This window comes from Crocodylus siamensis, chromosome 7, assembly GCF_052110815.1.
Source record: "Crocodylus siamensis isolate JL-2025a chromosome 7, ASM5211081v1, whole genome shotgun sequence".
Taxonomy (NCBI): domain Eukaryota; kingdom Metazoa; phylum Chordata; order Crocodylia; family Crocodylidae; genus Crocodylus; species Crocodylus siamensis.
The window spans coordinates 55348887-55375389 of NC_143401.1; the positions used below are offsets into that span (position 1 = coordinate 55348887).

The 26503-nt window shown below is 43.1% G+C and overlaps 1 protein-coding gene across 2 annotated transcripts; it reads right to left on the minus strand.

The window, feature by feature from the left end:
- Positions 1-819: 819 nt before the first annotated feature.
- SLC29A3 (solute carrier family 29 member 3) lies at positions 820-26269 on the minus strand. 2 transcript variants are annotated; one of them, XM_090057889.1, is made up of 6 exons: positions 26141-26269; positions 25316-25608; positions 10556-10638; positions 6624-6850; positions 4827-4989; positions 820-3431 (listed from the first exon to the last, which is right to left on the minus strand). In XM_090057889.1, coding segments are annotated over exons 1-6 (1443 nt in total). In that variant the 5' UTR covers positions 26142-26269; the 3' UTR covers positions 820-2755. The 2 variants fall into 2 exon arrangements, with proteins under 2 accessions (XP_089914015.1, XP_089914016.1); XM_090057890.1 differs by lacking the exon at positions 26141-26269 and adding an exon at positions 25992-26010.
- Between the last annotated feature and the right edge of the window lie 234 nt (positions 26270-26503).

A 26503-nucleotide genomic window follows, 5' to 3' on the forward strand; every position in this document is an offset into this window, starting at 1 on the left:
CTACCAGTAAAAGACAGGTAGCCAAATCTAGCAGAGCACAATGTAGGACACTAATCTTCAAGAGTGTCAGAAGAGAGAAGGACTAGACCTCCTGCTAATGCTTGGTTTGGAAAGACTCTTAACAATACGGCTTCCTCACCTACTTCCTGAACAACCTGCCTCACAGTTTAGCACTGGGATGGGCAAGATCAAGCCCGCAGGCCGGATCAGGCCCACAGCAGACTCCATTTCCCAGCAGTCCCTGCCCACATTGCTGTGGCTGATCTCCATGGAGACCCCAGCAGCAGTGGGGCTCTGACAGCCAGGCCAGGGTTTCCATGGAGACCGGTACCTGCAGCACTGGCAGGGCATGCAGCTGGGTGAGAAGCTGCTCTGGGTCTGGGGTCTTGCAGCGGTGACAGCGTGATCTGGAGCCAGGGCAGAACTGCAAGCTGCCGGCCCCGCATGTTGCTGTTACCACAGCAAGATCCCAGGCCCAGTAATGGAGCAGCTCCTGCCAGCTGCAGGTACTGACAGTAGTGCTGGGGCCAGTCTCCATGGAAACCCTGGCCCTGTCATGACCCTGCTGCTGTTGGGGTCTCCATGGAAACCAGCCCAAGTGATGCAGGCAGCAGGGGCTGGGAAATGGTGTTGGGCTGCCAGCCAAGATTCGCCATTTTGCCCAGCCCTGGTTTAGCAGGTCTCATTGACAGGATATTTTCCCCAACAGTTCTGCATGTTTTGTTTCTTAGAATAAGTGTATAATGGCTATATATTGTACATTTCTGTAGTTCCCTCCAAAAGTAATACAAAGGCTTATTTCAACATCATACACATACAGAATATTAAAAGTTGTTTATTAGACTTGATTTTGGATGTATGTAATTCTACAACAAATCAGTTTTTATATACATTGTACAGGAGAAACTGTTCACACAGAAACGCCTTCTGATGTTGAGGTACTACAGCATAAGGTCACTTAAATAAAAAAAAGTCCTCCAAAAGTTTCCTTTTAAGTTGTTTGATAGGATGTTACAGGGTTTACTGAAGCTTTTGAAAGTATTAGCTATCATAGCTCTGTGGATTACGGGCTTCAAAGTATAACATCTAACCTCTATGTCAGAGGTTGTATGAAAAAGAGGAACAATTGTTAGTGGAAACAACATAGCCTTACTATGTGTCTACCTAACTCAGGAGAGGAAGCGTTCACTTATCATAAATGGCATCTGAGCTAACTTCCTGCGCCTACTTTGGAAGCTCTCTCACAAACCACAGAAGGACTTTTGTTAAAATGATTATTTCAGCTCCAGCATTATTGGCAACTTAGTGTCTAGACACTCAGAAACAGTAATGGTCTATGACAGACCCATGTCAGAGGGAGGCAGTAGGCTCTGTTAGTGTACCTGGTGCCACCTTGCCCAGACCCATGTCAAAGAGAGGACATACCAGGGTCCTTTTTGAGCCTAGAGTCCCTGCAGATGCTTACTGTCCTTCTCCATGCTAGGAAGTCACCTCTTTTTAGGAGCTTCTTAATTAGACAGATTTCACCTGCTCCACCTGACTAGACCTGAACCTCGAGTCCTAACTTCAGAGATTCCCTGGGGACAGTAGCTGGTTCTCCATCTCTCTGCTTGGTGGCCTGAATCTGCTGTTTGTCAAGCAGTGGGAAACACCCTCAGTAAAATTGGGGCAGGGTGGCTGAGTGGTCATTCCTATTTTGACCCCAAGAAACACCAGAGATTATACACAACTCACTCCCTATCACCGTCTCTTCTACTATGCCATAATTTTTGTTTAAAAGCCCATCAGAAGAGTGCTGAGACATATGCTGGAAGCCTTGAGTCTATAAATCCCAACGTAGGTATTCGAAGTGCAGTACTAAAGAGGTTACCTTCAAGAGGCTAAGAGTCCAGCACCTGAATCAGTAGTTATTAGCTGCTGTCAGCTGATGACAAAAAAACCATCTTAACATCATTCTAAGTTCGCACCTGTAATTTCAGCAATGCAAGCTGAGACGAAATGGGGTTTAAACCCTCAACACAGTGACTGAATAGCATTAGGCCATTATATACAATAGGCATGAGAATTCCCCTCTCTGTCCTCCCAGCCCCAGTTCTTTAATCTAGCTCATACAGCAAGCTCACACTTCTACATTTCTGATATAAGAAGTCCATTGGCCCTCAGTCATATAATTTACTAATCTGGTATATCTGCTTAAAGGAATACTGTCCATATTTTATGACTTTTCACTGTCCAGTCTTCTTGTAAATGTTAATACTTGTCCTCAGTTTTTAGTTGCTTGAATTCAACATGGGCTATTTGTTTACTTCCTTGCCTGTGCGTCCTCAATAATTTTGGCACAGCTCTGGGAAATGCAGTTTATTAACTGTTTCTTCAGAGCATCTCACTAAAATAATGGCTACTTTAATTCTACCAACAGGATGATTTGCAGAAATATTTAGAATCCAGGATTTCTAAGAGATTAATCAGAATTTGGTACTCTCTCTGCTACTACTTAGATACAAAAAGACAATCATTAAAAGTGTGCACACAGAGCAGCAGGACCCCACCAGCCCACTGGAAATGGAAATGCACAACTAAGTTCCAAAGTCTTGTGCAGCTGGTGTCTTTTTAAAGGCTTTTCTTTAACACTTGCCAGAGTGCCTGCCTTCTTGAGGCACATAGGACTTGTCAAACAGCTATATTCTGCCCTTTGGAAATTTCCAAAGACAATTACACAAAGAGAATGGGGACTGTTCATCCTGCCAGTACTCTTTTATATGAGATGGACAACAAGAGCTGAGAAGGCAGATCCCATTGCCAACCCTAACATTAAGTAAAATGTCATCACCACACCCGTTGCCTCTGCCAACTCTTTTGGCATAATCTTTGGGCCATAAATGATAGCTAAAGTACCTAAGTAACCATTGCTGAGTCCTAAAAGTGTAATGAAGACAGTTGGATAGACATCGGTCTTGAAGAACACTGTTTTGAAATGTGTCCGAGGCTGATAGTTGCATAGTATGAATAGGGGGAGTAAGAAGGTCCTCAGGAAAACCAGAATAGGCAGCAGTTTGCTCTTTGGGCCAGGGGCCTGGATCCAGGCAGTGATTTGTCGTCCACACCAGTCAGCAAAATTATACAAAAGGAAACTGGTAAGAGGTATGAAGTACTTATTGGTCCACAAGCTCCCCGAGTCCTTATTGACAGACTCTATGTTGGAGGAGACAGAAGGGAATATGATGATAGAGATGAAAAAAACATAGAAGAGACAGAATCCCAGGACAGCAGTCTTCTTCAGGATGAGATGCAGAGGAGGGCTGTTTTTGTCTCTGGCTCTTTTTGTTGGAAACGAGCTGTTGATACCTTGGGACTCATTCTCTTCCCCTAAAGAGCTGTTGGGAAATATACTAGGTGAGTATGTGTTATCCGTCTGGATCGTCATGTAGTATCTGAAAAAAGAGGAAAGAAAGCTATTAGTAAACCAAGACAGCTGGACTCAGAATAAAAAAGGAGAAAGGTGAAGGAAAATCACCTGCACAAGAAAGTGTGTTGAAACCCAGCGACTAACTCGACAGATTAAGCCTTGTACTTCCTTTCAGCTCTGTCAGAAACACATCCCTAGCCCCATCTGGAGGGACAAGTGACATCCACAAGCTCTTTGGGTTCTTGTTATCAGACTATGCTGGAGGAGATGGAAGGGAAAAGGAATGCAGACACTCAGTACTAGCAGTGTCTTTCTATGAATTCTGAACACTTCAGGATGTAAAAAGGACAGAACATCTCTTCCTTTCTAACATCCCATTCCCTACAAAATACAGGCCAATGTCAGTCATATCATGGAAAGCATGGGAGGGGAAACCACTCAAACCCCAAACATTTTTTTCCTGCAGTGTTTCATTTTGCATTTAAAAGGACTCTGAGGTTTTACCCTAAAACAGGTTCAGTTTCTGCTCTGATCAGAGCTTTCTCAACCGTTCCTCTAACTACAGCTGCTTACTGAGAAAGGATTTATTCATAACTCTCACACTTGCAAACTCTCTTCTTCTAACCTCAGTACCTGATAATTAAGCAAGAAACAACTGATGCACAGAGATATACAACTATTCACAGCAGGGCTTGTCAGATATAGCAAATCAACTAAACCTGAAGAATCCAGATGTTTGGGGATCTAAAATATTGGTGTGTTCCCTCGGTTACTACAGAAGTCATTGGTGGTATCTGTTTGGCTGTTGTGCTACTGTTTCTAGGCTATAGTCCAATAAGAGTGAACTCTACCAATTCTTATTAAGCACCTCGAGCTGTCTGTGTGGTTTCAGGTCATTCTCCCTACTCTAAGCCAAAGGTAGCTTTTCAGAAACTCAGCACAGTCTGTGGCAATACCACAGTTTCTGTCTGTGGTTTATGTCAAATTGGGAAGTTCAGACTCAGGAAAGAAACTGAACACAAGTAGCAGGACAGAGAGCAGACGGTGCTGTGGATGGCCTCTCAGCCTGCGGGGAGAAGGCTAAATTGCTGCAGTCTAAGAAGAATGTGGGTGTCACAAGGCACAAAACAAGACCGTTGCCTGGCAGGCATTGGGAGAAACTGGCAGCATGTACAGGCTCTGATCTTTCTGGGTCTAACTTGATCCAACGCAAAGAGAAAGTGGGTCTCCTAGCACCATCATTTTCAATCCAGTTCTCACAGCCGGCTTGTCACATCTCAGCACATTACCTAGTATGCATTTTGTAGATCTTTTTAAGAAAAAAACCCCAACCTCTCAGCCTCCACCAAAGGAAAATATGTGACATCCAAAGTTTAAATCAAGTGAAACCTGATGAGTTTGGCAGCTTAGTATGCCTTACCTGGAGTATTCCAATGTGGGAAGAATCAAGTACATCAAAATGCAGACCAAGATAAAGACATCTGCTGTCACAAAGAAGACCAAGGCACTGTCTGTTACATCAGCTGCAGCTGCCAGGTCCACTATTGATGTCACAGCACAGACTGTCCCGCCCATGGCCTGGCCTACATCGGGGAAAAGAAAGCAAGAAGTCAAGGTCAAAGAAGACTGTAATAAAACTCCAGTCTATGCTCAATCAGCCAGGCATTGGGTAGAAAGCAGCTCCACAGCCAAGAGAGAAGGAAAGGAAATAGAGAGATGAGGATGATAGGCTTGCACCAAGGAATTTCAGAAAATGCTTTTAATTGATATGTGTGGGCAAGTTTCAATGTTCTTGGAATTGAGCTATGGACTGGCTTGACCCAGTCTCAGGCTTGGTAGGTGCCCTTCAAGATCTCTCACACAGCTTCATCAGTGTATTTCTGTTCTCGCCTACAAATACTGGGTGCTTTCTAATCCAGCTCTCCTGATGCAATGAGTGCCTATTGCTGCATGCTGTGTTGTAGTTCTGGGATGGAAAAAAAGAAAAAACATTTTAATTTAGACCTATCGTCTAAACTCTCCTATTGTTCTCTCAGCCAGCCAGCTGGTAACCTAGGTCTCCTAGCACTGAAAGGCCAGCAAACCTACCGTTCCAGCCTCAAAAGACAAAACTGATGGAAAGCATTTGTCACATCACCTATGCTCCCATGTTATTCTGCACATCACTCATTGGATCAGAACAACTTGCTGCCTAACAGTTATACCGTGAAACAGGAGCCTTGCTTTCCATCTAGCCTTTGTCACCATCTAGAAGGGGTGCACAACTATATATTCCTGTGAGGCCCCTCCTATGCTGGAATTCTTAACACAGTTTTTCTATTTGGCTAATTCCAAACAGGTGGTTAATTATAACCCATGTTTCTTAGTACTGGGCATTTGATGGTCTCTTCCTTTCACCACCCCAAATATGGATTGAGGCTACCAGCACCATGCATGCATATGGATAAAATATACAGTGATCTTTAAGACAAACTAATTAATACATGCCTGGCTGTATCTAAAGTTACTGTATTCATCTCTTCCTCCCTTGTTTCTCTCTCACCTACTCTCCAGTACATTTGCAGTGTTATCAGCATCATCCAAACCTCCAGGGACCTCATCATTCATGACTCAAAATGTGTCCCTCATCAGTTATGGAAATGAATGTTAATGCTGAATATAAAAAAGAAACGATGCCAAATTTAATATTTCCTGAGATAGAAACAAATGTGGAAATAAGGGATATTCTTCTTCTTATACCGATCAACTTTACAATTCTGTGACTGATTGCTTTAGGAAAAATTCACCCATAGGCTACATATAACAAAGGGTTGGACTTTTCGTTGTCTGTTTTGAAAAAAACAACTGCATCATAATATAAGAGTATGGGAGTTTTCAAATATCTACAGAAACTAAAGAGTAAGGTTCATGTGACTGGCCACATTTCCTGCTTGGCAACTTCCTTTTATTTCAGCCTATGGATATTGTTTCTAAAAAGAAAAAGGTTTTGTTATCTCAGCCAATGCACAGAACTCATCACCACATGATTAAATGCAAGATATAGCAAAACCCTCTGCTATGTGCCCCAAGATGCAAAGCATGGGTCCCACACCCCGTCTACGCAGATTCCAAGCTCCTCTGGACTGCAGAAAACAGCATCGGGGCAGTGTCTCATTGCCAGAGCAAATCCTTTACTTACTATTATCCCTTTCATTTTGGATAGCAAAGGGAAATTAACCTGATATCAAGGCCTGTGAATTCTTCATGGGGAAGCAACCACTCAGGCCAAAGAGGCTGCTCGTGAAGATGGTTGAGGCAGCGCTGATGATAACCACACAAATTATGGTTATGGCAAAAAAAAACTCTGTCCAGGTAGAAGTGTCCACTTTTACCAGCACGGTGATCACCAAGAACACAGTCAGCATGACAGCCAAGGAAGAGAGAATGCGGACAGTAGCAGACACCCTAAAGAAAAAAATATAATGGTTTAAGACAGGATTTTAATTTTTTTTGGGGTGGTGGGGGGGAAGGTGTTGCTAAAATAAGCCATCATCTAATTTATTCCCCAAATCTGGCTATTATTACTTCTATTAGACCAGCAGGTAGAGTCTCTAATTCCTTATTGTACTAAATGCTATAAAGCTACAGAGTATAAGACAGACCCAGTAAACAGACAATAGTAGACCATCCCTTCCTCTCCCTACAGTTCTTACAGACTGGCAGTGTTCTACTACATCCTAAGTATCTCATCTTTAAAAGCCTCAACATCACCAAAACAAATCCAGTACAAAATAAATAAATAAATAAAAATCGATTACATGTTGTAACCTTGCGTTTCTGTAGCCCTTTCCATCCAAGCATTTCAAATTCTGATTTCAAAAGCTTTAAATAGTCCTCAGAACCCAAGCTCCACTCTAAGGCAGCTGACAGGTGCCATGTGCTGGTACTGACCACTGCTGAAATGCAGTCTGTAAGGGTGTAGCTCTGACTTTGAGAATATAACCTCAAGCTGATGCCCTACCACAACATAAGAACTTGAGGGCTGACTACAGTCTCTTTGGAAACATGAGCAACAGCCTGGTAAGTCTCTGATTAAGGCAGGTTGCTGAAATGATAGTCAACTGGGAAATAATATAAGAATGAAAAGGAGGAAGCCCAGTGGCTAGAGAGATGGAGTCAAAATAGAAGCTGCTGTGAACTAATTCTTCTGGGCTGGGAAGGACCAAAGAAAAATAAGGCAAATAAAAATAACAATTTTTTAAAATGGTGTTTTGATATCAAGTTTATGATTTCCACAGCTGACATCAGAGCTTGTTCCACTCCGCAAGTCTATACACCCAACCAAGCTGTAAATATCTATTTCTAGCAGAAATCAGAAGATATTCCCATCACAAGAACAACATGCAGCAACAACAACAGCGATAAAAGTCTGCTTGGGGAATACGGCAGGCTGGGCAAAAGCAATCACATGCTTGTCACTACAAGATAATTAGTTGCCTGAACAGGAAGGTTACTTATTACAGACACACAAGACTTTATCGGCTCACCTTCAGGGCAGAAGGGGGTGAAGGAGAAAACAAGGAAAAGGAAAGCTAAGCTAGTAACTAAAATCTAAGATGAAACAGTGAAATACATTCCCTTTCTCCTCTTGGTCTAAAATGTAGGACTTGTCTCCTCTTGGTCTAAAATGTAGGACTTGTCTCCATATGAAGGTTAATCTGGAATAAAATAAAATATAAATTTAAAGTGGAATGGCTATTCTAGATTAACTCCATATGTGGATGATTCTGAAATGAGGGTGCCTTCTTCTGGTTTAGCTCAATCTGCTGTGATTACAATTAAACCAAAACAAAGCCCTTGATTCTGGAATAAGAGTATCCAAATATAAACTGGAATAGTTAATCCAGAACAACTAGTCAGGAATAGCAATTTGAGAATAACTTCCTGTATTACAGACAAGCCTATTCCCTGCTAGGCAAATTTTCTAAGGAACACAGATAAGGTTCATTTTGCCACACAGCTATCCAAGTTAAAAACACTGCAGCCTTATTGACTTATGTCTGGGACAAGAATGAACAGTGAGAAATGTGGGTTTTGTGCATGAAGGACTTTCTTTTTAAGCAATTAAAGTATAACATTTATAATCTCTAAGCAAGGAGGAAGAGCACTGTGGCATTCCCCAAAGGATGCACAAGAAAAATCTTTCATAATCCCTTAAATGCCACCATTTTAGATCAGTCATAATGCCTAGCTCACAAAAACACTGAGGGTGTTAATGAGGGTGGAGCATATACTAGCCATCAGCTCTCCTGCATGATATTTAAACCACGGGAAACCAATTTGCTCAGAAGTCTTCATAATGTAAATCTGCCTCATGAGTATTTATGATGTTGAAAATTTAACATAATAAAGCACTTATTGATTGTAGCCATGCTAGTCAGAAGACTATGAAATATACAGAAGATAGATGCTACAGTTAAGCATAACGCATTAAATATATAATAGTTCAGTGAGAGGGATCCATTTGCAGAAGAGAGAATGCACAAGAAAAACAGGAGCTATTTTCTCAAGATCTCCTTTGCCTTCTTCCCTTTCCCTGTTTGCATGCCATTTATAAATATAGGTACACAGTTGTTATCTCTGCTAGGAATTCAGCACTTCACTACTAGCTACTATGGCATTAACGTGAACATTATAGTACCCACTCAGTCTGCATGAAGTATGCTAGGCACGCACACTTTCTCACCTCCTGCCTTTGTGCACTGATATGGATCATCTTCAGGCTAATATCCATTCTTACTTCAGTGGCTAGAACTTGAAGAATAAGGCAGATAAAAGGGATTGGCACACAGGCAAACACCACAGGTATGGAAAAGAGAACTATAGTTGCCAGTCAGCGGGGAGTCAATGCATGTGCAGTGCTGTAGTTCCTTTCGAAAGATTTTCTCCTGGTGGGTGGAGAAGCCTTCCCAGTGTGTCTCAGATTCTGCTGACGGGGGGCAAACTAGTCAATGGATTCAACAGGAGCATTCATTCCCACTCCCTTCCCTTGAATCCTGTTTGCAATTCACTTGACATACAAAAAATATTTACATGCCAGTTTACCATACAGGCAGATCCTGGAAAAGCATGATCTGAGAGACTATTAGTAGTTCATCCTCCAAGTAGTAAGAGAAGGACATAGACCAGCTTGTCTAACGAGCTGAAGCCTTTCACTCACTCAGAGGTGTAACTGGTCAGTTCTGCACCCTGGGCAGTGATAGCACACAGTGCAGAGGTTGGCTGCTGCTATGCGTGTGAGGTAGAGGAAGGAGGGGCAATGTTACTTCCCTTTTTGGCTGCAGACGTGTTGAGCATCCAGAAAAACACTAATGTTCAGCAGCAACAAAAGATGACTTCTCCCACGGCAGCGAGACTGGCCGCTCGGCCCTTTGCCGCTGGAACAAGAGCCACTGCAGGGAAGGTAGGAGGAGACAGATGGCGGACAAGAGAGTGTGGTGCCCTGCTAGCTCTGGTATCCTCTTCCTTAGGCAGCACCCAGGACTTGTGCCTCACTCACCCATCTACTGTTATACTGCTGCTTTCACTGAACTTTGTTTGCATACAGGGAATTTTATGCAATGGCTAACTTGCAATAGGTATAATTACTATTATAGAACTATCTACTTGTAGAAAAAAAACTAAACACATAAATCCATCATGTATCTTAATTACTGATTCCTGGACCTCATGTACAAACTGAGTAGAATTTAGAACACAGATGTTACAAGAAATTTAAGAAGGGACTTTGTATTGTATAGGACCTTTGATAGGATTTTATTTATCTGAAAAACTACCAGCATCACACACAGGAGAATATATATAGGTAGGAGTTTGTGCACAGAAAGTGTATTTATGCCTGCCCTAATCCCTAACAATGGGTCTTGAATGAGCTTCAGAGTGGAGAAAAAACAATGGCGCAAGTCTATTCCTTAAGAAGTTTAGCTAACATTTTTTCTCTAGTTACATGCATTTCCCCGTCAGGTGTTTCAGCTTGTCTTAGAGCCTACTGCTGTGCTAACAAGGAAGACTAGAGAAAGGAGTGGAGTAATGTGGGCTGCAAGGGCAGCAGGTGAGCCTTGAAATGGTAGCAGTTAATGCATTCTAGACGGGAAATATAACAGTACTTACCTGTTGACTAGCAGGAAGTTTCCAATCAGGCAAAGTACTGAAGGCACAGTCGAAGCAATGGAAATGTAACTTTCAAAAAAGTCCTGCAAAAAGTGTGAAAGGAGTTTAAAAGCAAAATCAGAAATGAGAGGAAACGAGTTACTCCAGAAGCCTGCTACTACTACCACAAGCCAATCAAGCTGCCAGCCACCTTAGCAACATAAGACTGCAAAAAGCATTACAGACTTTGAGGAACAAGTTGCCAAATTTACTGCTACTATACTTGCGTTGCTCGTTTTACATAATGACTCTTTTGGCTACCCCAAATTATTTCTAGGCTACTGGGAATATATATTGCAAGTAAAAAGACTTGGGGCCCACTGGGCTAGTATGGGGAGTACACACCAGTTTCTGCAGCCAATGGCACATGACGGAGTGACATCCAGTTGCCTTTGACTCTCCAGCCCAAATGACAGGTACCCATTTATAGCCTGGTCAATGGGATAGGTTTTGGCACAAATTCAAAGTCAGAACCAAATTCACATCTTTGGAGCCATAATAACCTTACTATGGAATGGGCCATGTGGAAACTTATTCACAAATATCAACAACCAGTAAGTGAAACAGCAAGTCAGGAAACAGGAGAGTGGTTCTGTATTTTTTTCTTGCTGATCAAGGGAGAGTTTTACCAATGGCTGAAAGAGAACAGAAGCAATAAACCCATTTATGGTCTTTAATCCAGACTGGCTAACTCCAGAACAACTCAAGTGATTGCCAAGCTACTGTGCATCCAAACCAAGTCCGTAGTGGCCAGGCCAGACCCTGCATTCCAAACAGTAGTGGGCCAGACACTGGCTGCTGTGGTACAAACCCCCTACCTCATTACTTTTTGCTGCCAACAAAGTTTGTGATTTGCAAAAAAATCCCCTCCATTTTTTCTACGACTGTGTGAAATTCATCTACCAAACACATTCTGGCCTCTTTCTACCCTAGTGTATGTTATAAAACATTTTATAAACTGGTAAGTTGCACAGTGACAGTAAATTGGAAACTTCTTTTCACTTCTTAAATTAGAAAAGCACGGGGACAGTCTGTGAAGTTGGCAGGTGGCAAATTGAAACAAAAAAAGAAAAACATTTTTTCACATAACATACCATGAGCCCTTGGAACTCACAGCTACAAAACACCACCGAGGCCGAGAACTTTGGAATTCAGAAAATGATGAGAAATGTACATGGATAGCACGAATAACCAGTTATAGGAATAAACAAAAAAAATTAAAGATTTTGGAAAAGATAAAAACCTTTATGCTTCAGGGCTTAAGACAACCTCAACCTGCTGCAGATTAGGAGGAAATTTCCATAGGGTCATTTATCCCCATATTTACAACAGACCTTCTTGCATCTTCAGCTAAAACATCTGGCACAGACTACAGTCAGCAACAAGTCACAGGATTAGATGGACCACCAGTCTGATACAGTGTGAGAACTCCTACATTCCCATTGCAGTACAGTAATATTTGAGCTGCTAACAATGATACCCCATTAAACACTTTTTATGATTCCAGCAGGACCTCTGCTTTCCCATTCTTTCTTCTCCCTTTTCCTAAAGCAGAGGGACTCCTTCATTATCTGAGCCCTTAGTATCTTCAGCAAAAACTATGCTATGTACATACCTATTTTTCTCTCAACACCAAAGAATATTTGTTTGCCATTATATCAGAAGATGGTTACTGCCAGCAGAATAGCACCTATCCACACTGACCCCCAGAGACAGGACATACATCCATCTCAGCAGTAGTCTGACATTTATCCAATGTACTTATACAGCCTACATTACCATAGTGTCCGAGGTCTTCAACCTCTTAAACATATTTCTCCTTCGGAGACTCAAGTTTTAGGTCCCCCTCACTCAGGAAAGGTTTGACTCTACTTCTCCTGCTTCCTAGCACAGTGCTCTAACCATCAGACTACAGGATAGGCATTATCCAGATCCCTCACCAGGGAGGAGGCCCTTGAAACAGGTCTCCTGGGCAGCCATGAGTGAGAGATGTGGGGCCAAGAGGAAGAGAACAGTTAGAGGGTGTGTGGATCAGTAAGAAGGCTGCTTGCTGTCCCTGGTTCTAGCTTGGAACTGTGCTCCTGATGGGGCAGAATTCCCCTCTGTTTTCTGCCCAATAAGCATTAAATACAAGGTGTAGTGTCTCAGCTTCAAGGGGAAGGTTGGAGAGGGGGCTGGATAACACCCAACATGTGATGTGATGGAAGCAAGAGAAACTAATCCAGGTTCCAAAACAGATTTTGTTTGGAAACAGATTTTCTGTTTCATCTTAGACCTACAATGAAAAATCTTAGATCTAAGACTTTAAGACCCCCAATGTCTCACCTTTACCCACCCATAAAACATTGTCGTCATTATATAACGACCAAAACAAAATTTGCAATGGTTATTCAAGCCTTCCTCCTCTTCCTTGCACTCATTTGGACCTTCCAGTCAACAATGTAAGAAGAAATCTGGAGCTCAGAACCAGGTACTCAGAACCTAAGCGTGCATACACACAGCATATACGAAAGGGACAAAAACTAGAATACTAACGTACATTTACTCTATGTGCTCATTTATCATCTGACAAGCATGATTGAAATTTCAGTCAATATTCACAAAGATGGCTTATGCAAAGGTCACATGGGGCTCTGCTGTCAAATGAGGGACACAGAAAACAATAACTATAGTGAAGGCAATCATTTTGCACCAACATCACAGACCAGCATTTATATTCAGAATTCATTTTATGTATTATTATGCTGTTAAATACGCAGATATCTTTATTTTCCTCTATTTAGAATGGAGAATGATTGCTTTATTTGTGCTAGCTTTGGTGCCTCAGCTATTAGGCAGACTGATATGTAGGCCATTTTATGTGCAAGTATATTGTATACATGGGTAATGGTTATGTAACCCATTGTTACCTGTGCAAAAGTATGGTGACAGGAATTAGAAGACATTTGGCATGCTTTCTCTTTACCTGCAATGTTCCTTATTTCTGCCTATTTAAAACCTTTGTGAATCAGTTATCCTTCCCAGTTAAGATTTTTAGTATAAAGTAACAAAGAATCTAATCATCAGGCATAAAAGTTCCTACATACCCAAACAGACAAATATGTGCATCTACTATCCAGACATACAAAGCTGTGGGGGGAAAAAGAATGCAATAAAAGACAGTACAACTAAAAAGCACAATGTAAACTCAGTTGTTAAAAGTCAGATTCTTGATCACAGAATTATTTCAGAGGCTTTTACTGTCACCAAAAATAATCATGCCCAGATTAAATTTTGTGGAAACAGACCTTCAAATATCTTCAGACCAACAGAAATGTTTACACATTTTTTAAAAATTCAAGAAAAAAAGTTGGTATTTAACACTGCAAGGAAGTGCTCATTTGCTTTAAATTAAAACACACCCTCAGTAAACATTTTTTCAAAGGTATCTAAGCTACTAGGAATCTGACTCAGTCACTTTTAAAAGTTTTATGGCCCACTGGATAAAGTCCTATGCACTGAAACTTGAAAATGACTTTCTTGCTGTTGTTTGTGTCAAATGAGACAAGAAAAACAAGCATGGTATAGACATCAGCAAGTATTATGAACTGTATTCTTAAAGTGGTTGCACTTGGAATAATCTGATGTGCATTATTAGCAAAACTGAGCTGTTTAAGTTGATCATGCTCCTGTAAACCTGATAGTATACTACAGTAAATTTTAGCATCATATAAGTCAGAGAAAGAAAAGACCTACAGCTTTATGTCATCTAGTCCTTGGACTTCTCTTCACAGAATGTTTGCTAGTGTGCTGCTCAGCTTAGCTTTAAATATCTTCAAGGATGGAGCTTACATGACTTTCCACTGAGGACTATTTCCTAGACTTTTAAACTTTGCTGTTATAAAACTCTCAGTTTCCATGTCCCAGCATTAGCCCAATATCTTCCTTTACTGAATTTCATCTTGTTGATTCCACCTAAAATCACTTCCTCCATATCAAATAATAAATTTTCTCCATACTTAAAGTTTACACCCTTCCTATATTTCATAGATTTCATATTTGCAGACTTCTTTTTAGTCCCCAAATTATCTTCCCTCTTAGTATTTTACAATTACTCTGTATGCACTTAGTTCTTATGCTTTTCTCAGAAGCCTCCCAATTATTTGTTTCTGAACTCTTGAGTTTTGCTCTGTCTGAGCTATATGTGATATTCCAGGCATAGTTTCAGCAGAAACACAGAGAGAGGAACTATCACCTCTCTACACTGTGATGTAATGACTACGTATGCAGCACAAAACAAGCTTTTTCTTCTCCAAATGAAATGAGAATGCCAAGTGGCCAGCTGGGCTGATTTCAATCACATTTACAGAAGGGGGGAGGAAAATAAAATGCCTCTCATCCAATCTCCCATGTACTATGCATCAACCCAGAAGGAGTTCCATCATTGGCATTCTGAATCCATAAAAACTGAGGTTTATAAATGGAGGGGACGACCCAATATTAACTGAAGCATCTTCAAACACAATACTGTGATCGCTGCGTATATGTAATATTATTCAAGCAGCATACTGGGTACTTTAGAAAAAAAACCCTAAACATCACAGTAGCAAATTAGTCACTGGCTTCAGCAGACTCTGCCAAGATGCTTTTGCAAAGTAGATTTTATTCAGCTATAGCCTAAACTCAGCAGCAGAGGCAGCTGGGCTCCTGCTGGGCTAGAAAAGCAATTCAGGCCCAGGGTGGCAGCTCAAGGCACTAGAGCGTTACCTGGATCACAGGGCATGAAATTAGCAGCAGTGAGCAGGTTGGAGCCAAGAATACTTTGCAGTTGCAAGCGCATCTTTTGATACTAGAGTTCTGCTCCTGATCACTCTATGGGGGTAGCACCCCCTACCTGCTCCAAAATGGCTGGGCAGTACAGCTCCAAAGCAGACAATGCTCTAAGATCCTGCAGCAGGGGAGTCAACCCCATGCCATTTGCCTCACAGGACGATTCAGAGTGACCAGAAGCAGAGTCCTTTCAGCTTTAAACATAGAAAAGGACAACACAATAAATATCATGAATGGCTTGGTTAAAGCTCAGGACAGGAGTCAAGGAAGGGCTACTCCCATTTCTCCCAGTAATCTCTGAGCATGTCATTTAACTTCCTTTGCCGCAGCCCTTTTGTCTATAAAACAGGGAAAACAATAGCCTTATTTCTCTTTGTGCTTTGAAATCCTCAGATGCAAAGCACTACAATTAACAGCACACTACACTAATATAATACAGAACCTTTTATCTCTGGGTCACTGGCTCAGCTCCAGCCCATAATTCTGGTGTCTTGTAATTCAATGGACATGACTTTCTTTATTGCATCTCAAGAGTAACCAAAGGGGATGCTGTGTTCTTAGTGTTCCTGAGAATCAGGTACCTAGATACAAAGTCTAATTTGAGGCAACCAGGTTTTGAAAATCCTGGCCCCGTGTATCCATAAGGACAATCCCCCTTCCCTTGGAGCTGTTAAGGGCCACATCCTATGTATAAAATAGATTAAATGTTAAGGCTTCAGGTCTGTAGTGCAGATTACTGTGGATTTCAGGACTGGTGGTAGATTCAGTGGAGCAAGTCTGGTGGTCTCCATCAAAGATCATAGTTAATAAGTGTCTACAGCATGAGAAAATACACAGCATCATCCCTTATAGTAACAGAAGCAGTGCAAGAACAGAATGGCCCAGGAGACTGGACTACTATTTCCATACCTAAAGATATTTCTTCTGAGTCATGAAGAGGGCACAGAGTTGGGGGCACCATGGGAAGTCTACATTGCTGTCAACCACACACCACCTGTTCTGCAGACAGGATTTTGTTTTGCAGGTCTGGAAAGCTAGCACTTTTCACAGGCAGTAAAATTCTCTTCAAGTGGTATTTTTGAAAGTGACTGAGAAGCAACAAGCCCATTCATTTGTCCCCCTGGAAATCAATTAGGTGCCCAGATAAATGGGACCTGTGCCCTAAATTATTCCAGAGCTTTTCAAAACCCCACTCTGTGTTCAAATTAGTTTCCAACCCCTCCTGCTGTGTGGTTATCTAGCCATCAGCAACTATATTGCAGTCATCTGACCCTAGTTATTTCCGTTTGCATAAGAATACATAGAAACCTCACCCACATAAATAAGTCGGTCATCCATGAGCTTCTAGCTAACTATGATGGAGCACATCATCCTGATCTCCAGGGCTTTGTTAATTAGTGAGCCTAAGGTACTGAAATGTTTACCATGCAAGGAGTTTTTTAAAGCTAAAATGAAATTTATCTAAAAGCCACAACCTAGATTTCCATTAGAACAGACTGAAGTATTTTTCTGCCACTTTTAAAGTTTAGCATCACTGTTTGTCATGAAAGTTGTAATGCCGAAAAGGTCACCAACCACTGTTGTGGGGTAGCACATTTGCTCCCCTTCCTTTTACATGGGCTTCTGCTGAGGTAGATTCACTCAACCATTTTACAAATGGTCCCCTTCTGATGTCAAAAGAGTCCCATAAATTGCTGCAATACATCTTGAAGTGCTGCAAGAATGAGCACACAGGATTTGGGGTTGAATTTGAGGAGAGCCAGTACCAAGTGACTGGATAGTAATTTATTTACTTATTGGCATTTCCAGAATACCAATCACTGCAGCACCCAAGTGCCTCTGAAGTCCCAGGGTGAAAAGACAGTAACCCCTTGTTATCCCAGAGAGAACTTCTCATCACTGCAGGACCATAGCCGACTAAAACTAATGACAGTGCTTCCTTCTCTGGAAACTAGATTTGGACTGTATATGTTAACACTCAGGTTGACTTAGCGGAGGATGAAGCTGATTGCTATCCCAATTATCAAAGAACAGGTTCATATTCCACTGGAAAGGCAGAATATTTGCTGCAGAAGAAGCAGGATGCTTCATGTTCCTGTGGTCCCAAATGGACTGAATTTCTGCAGGCTTGAATCCCATTTTTCCACTGCAAAGATGTTCCAAAAATGGAGCGTTTTCTTATGCCAATATTTTAATGCCTTTAGGTAGGATGTGAACTTCAATGTTGGTACACTGTCAAGGAAGTAAAACAAATACCACTATGCCATGGAATACAGAAGGGTGAGGATAGCACTCTCAAATTCTACATGGAAAAGGACAAACCAAGAAAAAATAAAAATTCCAATCTTCAGATTAAGCAGTGGCAGTGTCTCTCCAATTAGGGACACAGTGAGATCCTTAAAACTGCCATGAAACAGTTTTTAGGAATAAAATGTGAGCATTTTCTCATTTACTTCCCACAAGAAAGCCAAAGTTTAATGAAAAAAAAACAAAAAACTCGCTTTTCCCTCCCATGGCCTCCTTGCTTTCCAGAAAAATAGCTCTCCAAAAAGGGGTCTCTATAACAGTATCTTCTGCTGGCAAGGAAGCCTCCGCAGAGAACCTTACTGAGGATGCTATGAATGACACTGGGCAGAAATTTAAATAAGCAAGCAACAAGAACCTTAAAGTTACCATTTTAATTCCCTTGGGAAGAGTGACCAAATACTCCAACTCAGGACTATTTAAAGGCATGTGTAATGGACTTGGTGATTTCAGGATGTTTTCTAATGTGCAGATATCCAATAAAAAAACAAAACAAAAACCTAAACCCCAAATTGCTCCTTCACAGGCAAAGATAGAGGGGTATAGTGCCTAGATGCAACGTTAGAAATCCAATTTAGGGCAACTAAGCTTTGAAAATCCTGGCTCATGCTTCCATAAGGTGGAGACCTCCCTCCCACAGAACCTGGATCTGTTAAGAGACATGTCCTACAGGCAGGATAAGTGCAAAGTCCTGTACCTGGGACAGAATAACTGCAGACACAAATACAAACTGGGGAACAACTAGCTAGATGGCAGTAATGCAGAGAAGGACCTGGGAGCTGCAGTGGACCATAAGCTGAATACAAGCCAACAGTATGTTGTTGTTACAATAAAGGCCAGCAGTACCCTCCGTTGTATTAACAGCAGTGTCACTTGCATATCAATGGAAATAATTCTTCCACTCTATTCAGCATTGGTGAGGCCTCACCTGGAGTACTATGTCCAGTTTTGGGTCCTACACTTCAAGGAGATTGTGGCGAGTATGGAAAGAGCCCAGCACAGAGCAACAAAAATGATCAGGGGCATCTTCAAAAGGAGACTAGATGCACACACCTTGTTGGGGTTATTTGACCCCAGCGATCTTTTCCCCCCAGTGCAAGGGGGCTGGACCATGAGGTCCCTTCCAGCCCTAAACTTCTGTGAATCTGAGTAGCAAGATTTATGAAGAAAGGCTGAGAGAACTAGGGTTATTAATGAAGATATGAAGCCTGAGGGGAGTGGATTTGATAACAGTCTTCAAATACCTGAAGGGAGATTACAGGGGATGGAGATGGGCTTTTCTCTGTAGCTGTAGGGAACAGAACTAGGGACAATGGCCTGAAGCTACAGCAGGGGAAATTTAGGCTGGAGATTAGGAGAAACTTTTTAACTACAAGGGTGGTCAGGAATTGGAACAGGCTACTTGAAGAAGCTGTGAAACGTCCATGCTCGGAAACTTTTGAAAGTACGTTAGACAAATGGTTGGGACAGTTTAGTCAGGGATGATCCTGCCTCGAGCGGGGGGCTGGACTAGATGACCCTATGAGGTTCCTTCCAACCCTACTTTCCTATGACCCAAAGATAGATGGAATGTTATTATTCCAGGACTGCACAGTGTGGATTGCCCTCAAGTGCTGGTTCCTCTGACCCAAGGGAAAAAATCTGATGTTAAGGAGGGGTACAGATTGTGGAAGTTTGTGCTGCTTTTGCCTGTGTTGTATCTGTTTTGTTGATAACCAGGGCATTTGGGCTTGCCACAAAGTGCCTCTCATTCAGACTAAGTTATTGTTAGGAGAGACAGTCATTTCAACTGAGACTGGCAGTTCTCTCGGGAAAGCCAGATGATGAACCTTGTTTTAGAAAGTAGCAAAGAAGGTGAAATGGTTTAGGAGAAATGTTATCCTACCCCAAAAAGGAAGACAGGCAATACAAAAGGGTGAGTATTCCAAAGCAGATTCCATATTTAGGTGAAAAATTCTGTGCAGTGTTTCTCCTGCTTTCTAAAATGTCTCACTTATGCAAGCTCTTTCAGGCTCTTTTCCCTCAAAAATTGCTGCAAGTGCTAGAGCCCAATGTGGGAAAATAGTAGCCAACTCTGGAGCAAATAAAGGGAAGTAGAAGCAACATATAACAATATGCATTTCACTTCAAAAAATCATTTGGCTTGGCTCAAATAGCATCTGTCATGTGAAATGAAACCTGGTTAGGTGACTACAGTCAAAGGGTAATTATTAAACAGATGTGCGTCAAGTTGGGAAGAGGTATACACTGAGGTACCTGAGGGATCAAGTTAGATCTATTTTTTTCTTAACATAATGAGTAATTAACAGAAGTATCAAGGCATGTTAAGGAGCACACTGATGAAATTCACGTGACGCTGAATTGGGAGACGACACAAATACCGCCAAGGAGAGGAACTACAAGAGGACCTGTAGATCAGAAGCATGGAGAGAAGATAAAGGAATGGAATTCTGCTTAGAAAAATGCAAGCTGATATGCCTGAGCCCAGTGTTCTAGATGTCATACTTGTACATAGCAAGAACCAGTCCCTGCCCCAGAGAGTTTACCAACCAAGGCCTCTGATCCTGCAATCTCATTTACAGGAGCATTACTTTATCTGCATAATGCAGGTATTGGTATGACGCCTCCCTTCCCCATTGAAATTATATGAGTGCTTCCCTCTGCTAAAAAATGGCAGTATTTTCTCCCCTCTGTCCTTTTTCAATAAGAAGCAGGCATAGAGTCCTTTAAAGTAAACGGATCTGAGAATGAGGGTGCCACCATGGGGAAACTATGGCACAAACGCTGGTGTTATTTTTGGATCTGATTGTAGTAAGCTTATGTCATCATAGCTTTTCACTGACATCAAGGAGGTCTCTGGCGCACAGATCATGTGGAATGAGGGCTTAAATTTGAAACAAAGACATTTAACAACTGCAGAGAAGGCAACAGGAAGTGAGAGAAGTGGTTTGGATAAGACTAATTACAACAAGCATTTACACAAACTAGGTAAACGTACAGTAGGATGATTTTGAACAATATGAAGATTCACGGTTCCACTCCCAACTGCCCCACAGCCTAGCCAACATTAGGCCACATGGAAATAGTGCATTTTCAAGTGGGCAGTGACTTCATAATCAATTTAACAAGAATAATCCATGCATGAAAGCATGACATGAGCATTCAAAATCGGCACTACAGAAGCAAGCATACCATTGGGATAAAGACATGGAAAAGCAAAACTGAGAAGAGCCTCAAAAGTTAAAAAGTGAGACGTGTGAATGAATGAGTGATATGATGGAAAACAGGAAGATACATAACACAGTGACCTGAAGAAAGGGACGGGGATGAAACATTCAGAGCAATGGCTAGGGAAGATGATCTCAGCAGCTGTGCTTTATGAGGTTTAGGATGGGATGAGGTGAGTCAGAGGGGAGAGGCAGAGGGGAAGGGTTTGGCAGGATATGAAGAAAGTCTAGATTAAGGTTTTAATTGCTTGGGTAAGGAAGAGGCTGGATAGAAGTAATAGGTTTTTTTTCACATTTAAGTTATCTCGGATCACTTCATATTCTGTGGTAGCTTCCCTGAAATTCAAACAAGAAAGTTCTTAAAAGGAGAAAAATGCAAGGTATACTATAATCAGTACAGCAAGCCCCAAAGTTATTTATGTTGCTGATAGTTTCCATTTTAACTTGTCTTTGTCCCCACATTTGGCTTCTGATATGTCAATCTTTATTTGACATGACAACACCTTATAGACAGAATTTAAAGTCCTGGGGATGGTAATTCAATAATCTGGCCAAATTTCAGCCTTCTGTCATAGTCTGACCAACTCAAATTTCCCACATGCTTTCAACATCTTTGAAGAAGGAGGTTTATAATACCTTTCAAACTGGTGCACAGGATTCTTATGCATACAATGTGCAACAACTTAAATTTAAATGTAGGGATTTTTACCACCCAATGTATGGGAATCCCAATGCATAATTTTTACTTCTGTTTCTTAAGTCTGTGTTGTGCTTTGTGCCCCCCTGGGATGGAAAGCATGTAAATCATTATGCCTGAAAGACAATTAGAGATAGACAGCAAGGCTAGAGTACAGATAGAAATGAATTTTCTATTTGAAGGACTCATGTAAAGGCAGAATACATTCATTCTAAGAGTTCCCAAACTGTTCCAAGTCATAGTACAATAGGTGGACTAAGGGGACATTCATACTGAATCAGGAATGCTCTGTCCCAGGGATGCTTTTCTTGCTAATACAGGATTTGGGAAAAAACACTAAAAGCAGTATTCTTTTACATAAGCAAATGATTTTACTGGATGTGCCTGTGAAAACAGGTGTGTTTGTGTTTAACCAAGGAGCTGGGGGGGTGGGGCACGGAAAAGAGGCAAGAAAAATCAAGAATCCAATAAAAACTAGAAGACACAAAAAAATGAGAGAAGAAATTGTGTGTGAAACACAGAAACAATTAGTCTACCTCTTCCATTGGCAAGGTTGCTTCTGACTGCTTAGACCATGAATTTAGAGGTGACAAGTTTCTCATCTTGTCTTCCAAAAGCCAGACGGTTACTCCTGCAGCAGGTATTACAGATACACCTGACAGCATTTGGAAGAAAAAGATGTAAAGCTTTGTAGATGTCCTGCAGAATTCTAAATGACATGCTCTAGAAAAAGCTTTGCTTCACAAAAGCCCTGCTGTGATTGGCACTTGCTGAATCCTGCTGTTGTGACTTCTTTTGCCTCTAATGTACATGCTTCATCACCAGATACATACAGGGGAGATGCTGAAAACAGGTACAACGCCTCTCAGCAGAGCTATACTGTTTAACTTGCCTCTGGCAAAGCAGACAGACACTGTGCACAGTAAAACACGCAATATAACCAAACTAACAATCAAGTGTCTATTTTGAGTATGACCAGAAGTTATACAGTGTATCAACTTCCACAAAATCCACCTCCCAACTCCAATTCAGTGCAGCTGGTAATTTTATCTGATGAAGTTCAGCTGAGAAAGGCAGAGGGCCTGGCTAACTTTGGCATACTGAAGATATGCATATCTAACAATGAAACTGCTACATTTAACAGAAACTGCTTTCACCAGAGTTTGGTTCCCCTCCCATGCAACCAATGCCTTTTACAGAGATCAGTGGTAGCCTTAGGGTTGTTGGGGCCCTAGGCAAGACAGTCATTTGGGAACCCTTAGAGGTAGGTACTCAGGTAAATATTAACCCACCACAGTTGCATTGTGGATCTTTTTAATACTCTTTGGGGGAATTAGATAACTAGTCGAGTGTTAAAATGGAAATAAAGCCACTTCCTTGGAAAAGCTTCACCCCCCCCAAAAAAAATTGGCTCCCCTAAAGTGTGGGGCCCTAGGCAGTCACTTGGTTTGCTCTCCCCTAAGGCCGCTACTGCAGGGATGCTTCCAAATTAAAACAGAAGTGGTATTATTTTGTGGCAGGAATGAGGTCGCCACCAGAATATGCAATTCTGCAATTTAGGAGGAGCAAGAACTTTACTCTTTAATTCCACTATGTCTCTTTTCTCAAGCTCAGCATTACTTTCGCTATGGTTCTCTGACACCACAAATCATCTTTCCATGCATTCTCTTTATCCAAGGGTTTTCAACCATTATTTTAAGGAGTGTATCCCTTCTGGATACACTTCTGGTGAAGTGCGGGGGGGGGGGTAAGACGGGACAATGACAAGATGGATGGACACGGGGTAGCAGTGGTGGCCGGCTGTGGAGTGCGGTAGGTGGTGGTAACCAGACACAGAGGGGGGTGGGGCTGGATGTGGAGTCTGGCCTTGCACACAGCGACAGCAGCAGTGCAGGGTGGTGGATGCAACAGCAGCTGCTTTACGCAACCTCCCTTCTGCTGCATCGAGCTGGTGCCTGTGTAGCCTACAGAGGGGAGCCACTGTCCTCACTCCCCCCCCACCCCAACCCCCACTTCAGGCCTGCTGCTAGGAAGTGGCGGCATGGGGTGGTGGGTGGCAGCGCTCCATCCCTACCTGCCTGCACGTACCCTATAGCCCCTTTCCAAGTACCCCTGACAACCTCTACTCTAATCTAACAGAATGGCCAGCAAGCTTATATCTGAGAATGGGATGTTACTTGTGAGAATTGGTTTCTTGGACCAAAGCAGGGAGAGGTCAGTTGTACACATGCACATGCCACACATCTCCACAAGGAAACTAGGCTCAGAAGCAGCAACTATTGACGAGGGTCCATATACTGAAACAAATAATGGTACCTGAATATAGTATCATTAGAGTTGGATTTGATTATGGACTGAACTGTCCTTTGGAAGGCATCATATAAGGAAACTACAGAGGAATGAAAGTTCACTTTGAGGGGGAAATGGAGCAATAAAGTGTCTAACTCCCATTCCAACAAATGTCACCAGCTATTTGAATTTGTGATGTGAGCTTTTGGATGCCCAGTGGAGCACCTAGTCAACTCTGTTTAGTTAAGAGATATTTATGATTAAAGGACATAGTTTGAAAAAAAAAAAGAGAAGAGACATAGAGTTAAGGCTTAAAGTGTATTTTACTGGAATCAAGACAACAATCAAAATTACATGACAGCTGTTTTGCAATAATTCTGCACCTTAAAAAATTGAAAGGTCTGAAAATAGTTATAGGAGGATAGTTAGTCTATGGCAGTGGTGCTCAACCTCCAGCTGAGCGGCCAGATCCACACTGCAGGGCCATTTCTTTAGAACTGCGGGGCTCCCAATGGGACTGGAAATTTAGCAGCAGGAGAGCAGTGGAACTACATCCCCAGTGCCAAGCTACTGAAATCATGGGGAGCCCACAGCCCTGCACACTGGATCCAGCATCCAATCCCAGCATGCAGAGCCGGGTGGGGGTGGCACCAGTCCTCAGGGCCCAATCCTAGCATGTGGGGAGGGAGGGGTGTCAGACCCTGGGACCTAATCCTGGAGCACAGGAGGTGGTGCTAAACCCCAGGTCCTTATCTGGCCTACAGATGACTTGATCCAGTCCACACACACACTCCGTGCCACCCACCTCACCTACAGGGCCAAAAGGTTGAAAACCACTTTCCTATGGCATACAGTCTATTTTGCTAACACCAGTAAAACCATACTGGGAACTGAATCTACACTATGCACCTGTAGCTGTGCACAGAGATTATATTACTAGGCCTTATTAGAGAAGGATATCTTGAAATAGAAATTTTCTGTAAAAATAAGAAAACTTTTCATAAAGGATATTCAGAACATTTTTAGACCACAACTCGAAAGCTTTTCTTTGTTCCCCAATGAACAATCTCAAAAGATGCAATTTGCAAAATTCCAGGGAGATTCACTTTTCTACTGCGAGGACAGGCCAGAGGAGAGAAAGGGAAGACATCTGCTTTATAATGAAAACAGCTAGTTCTGAGGAGCAGCTATTGCTCCTCCCAAATTCTGGGTGAGTCTTAATCCCATTCTAGAGAATAAAACTGTCACTTAACCTGAAAGCAGAAGCCAGCTTCCTCAGCCCCAGTGTCTAGTACTCCTGTTTGTCATCACTACAATTAAAACACAATCACGTGATCCCAGTCATGTTCAACTCGATGACTGAGACCAGTGTTAGAGAGAAGCCGTCATACTCACACGGAGATCAGAGATTCCCTGCCCCTCTGCGGCCTGGCCCGAGCAGTTCTGTAGTTTGTACATCCAGTATTGTTTTGCCGTGATGAAAAAGTTCCAAGGCAGCAGAGAGCCAGTGCCCAGGATGAAGAAAATAATGTAGGCAATGTTGAAGCGATCACTAGGCTTTGGCCTACTGTATCTGTTCCCTGGCAGCTCTTCCAGCAAAGGCTCCTCTTCTTGAGGAGATGCTGGTTTGTACAGGGAATTAGCACTGTGTTGAAATCTGTCTTCACCATCTTCTGAATGAAGCGCCACTTTCAGAGGGAAGGAAAAAAAGATGATGCCTGCATTAAAAGCAATAGCAAGGCTCCCACCATCTCACCGGACTATCTCAGAAAGCACAGCAACACCCAGCAGGCGTTTCCGGCCTGCTAGAGGAAGCCCTCCAAAGCCGCGATTCCCACCCGGCTGCCGCAGCCAGGGGGCCCAGACCCCTGCCAGGGGACCCCGCAACATCAGCACCTCCCGGGGCGCCACCAGGAAACCCGGCGGGTGGCAAACAGGCGCGCAGAGGTTCAACGCAGAGGCTTGCGGGGGCTTTGCCACACAGGACCTGCTCTAGCATTTTGATCGGGCAAAAAGAGGGGAAGCTGAGCGCGGGGATCAGGACCGGGCCGGGAGGGACCGACACCTGCACCTGGTCCTGCGGCCTCAGGGCAGAGGCGCAGGGAGCACCTCGCACTGCCGGGCCGGGCCGTGCTCGGGCCTCCCGCGCCGGGTGGGGGCCCGGCCCGCTCCCACCCCGCCACCGCGCGTGCTGTCCCCCGCCCCGGCCGGGGCACTTACTGCTGCCGCCGCTGGGAGCCGGGCTGCAGGGCCCATGCAGGCCGGGGCCCCGCCCCCGGGCCCGGAGTGGGGGGAGCCGCGCGGCCGGGAGGGCGGGGCCGGGCCGGGCCGGGCCGGGGCGGTGGGGGCAGGATCCCCCGGGCCCGGGCACGGCGAGGAGAGGCAGAGCTGAGTTTCCCGCCTTTCCCGGGCTTCCCTCGCCGCCCGCCCGCGCCGGCGAAGCAACGCAGTCACCGAGGCCGAGACAGTGCCAGAGGCTCGGGTTTCTTGGGGCAACACCTGTACGGGCACCTCAAGACCCGCGGCTGAGCCAGTCTCTTCATCCTCTTCTTGAGGGATGGCGCCTGCCATCCCCTCACGTCC

Bases quoted from the DNA above. Each gene is read 5' to 3' on its own strand.
- SLC29A3 (XM_090057889.1), bottom strand. The intron at 4,990-6,623 runs GTTAATTTCCCT...TCCCCGATGTAG, and splicing joins TTCACAGGCCTTGATATCAG to GCCAGGCCATGGGCGGGACA. The intron at 3,432-4,826 runs GTAAGGCATACT...CTCTTTTTTCAG, and splicing joins CCCACATTGGAATACTCCAG to ATACTACATGACGATCCAGA.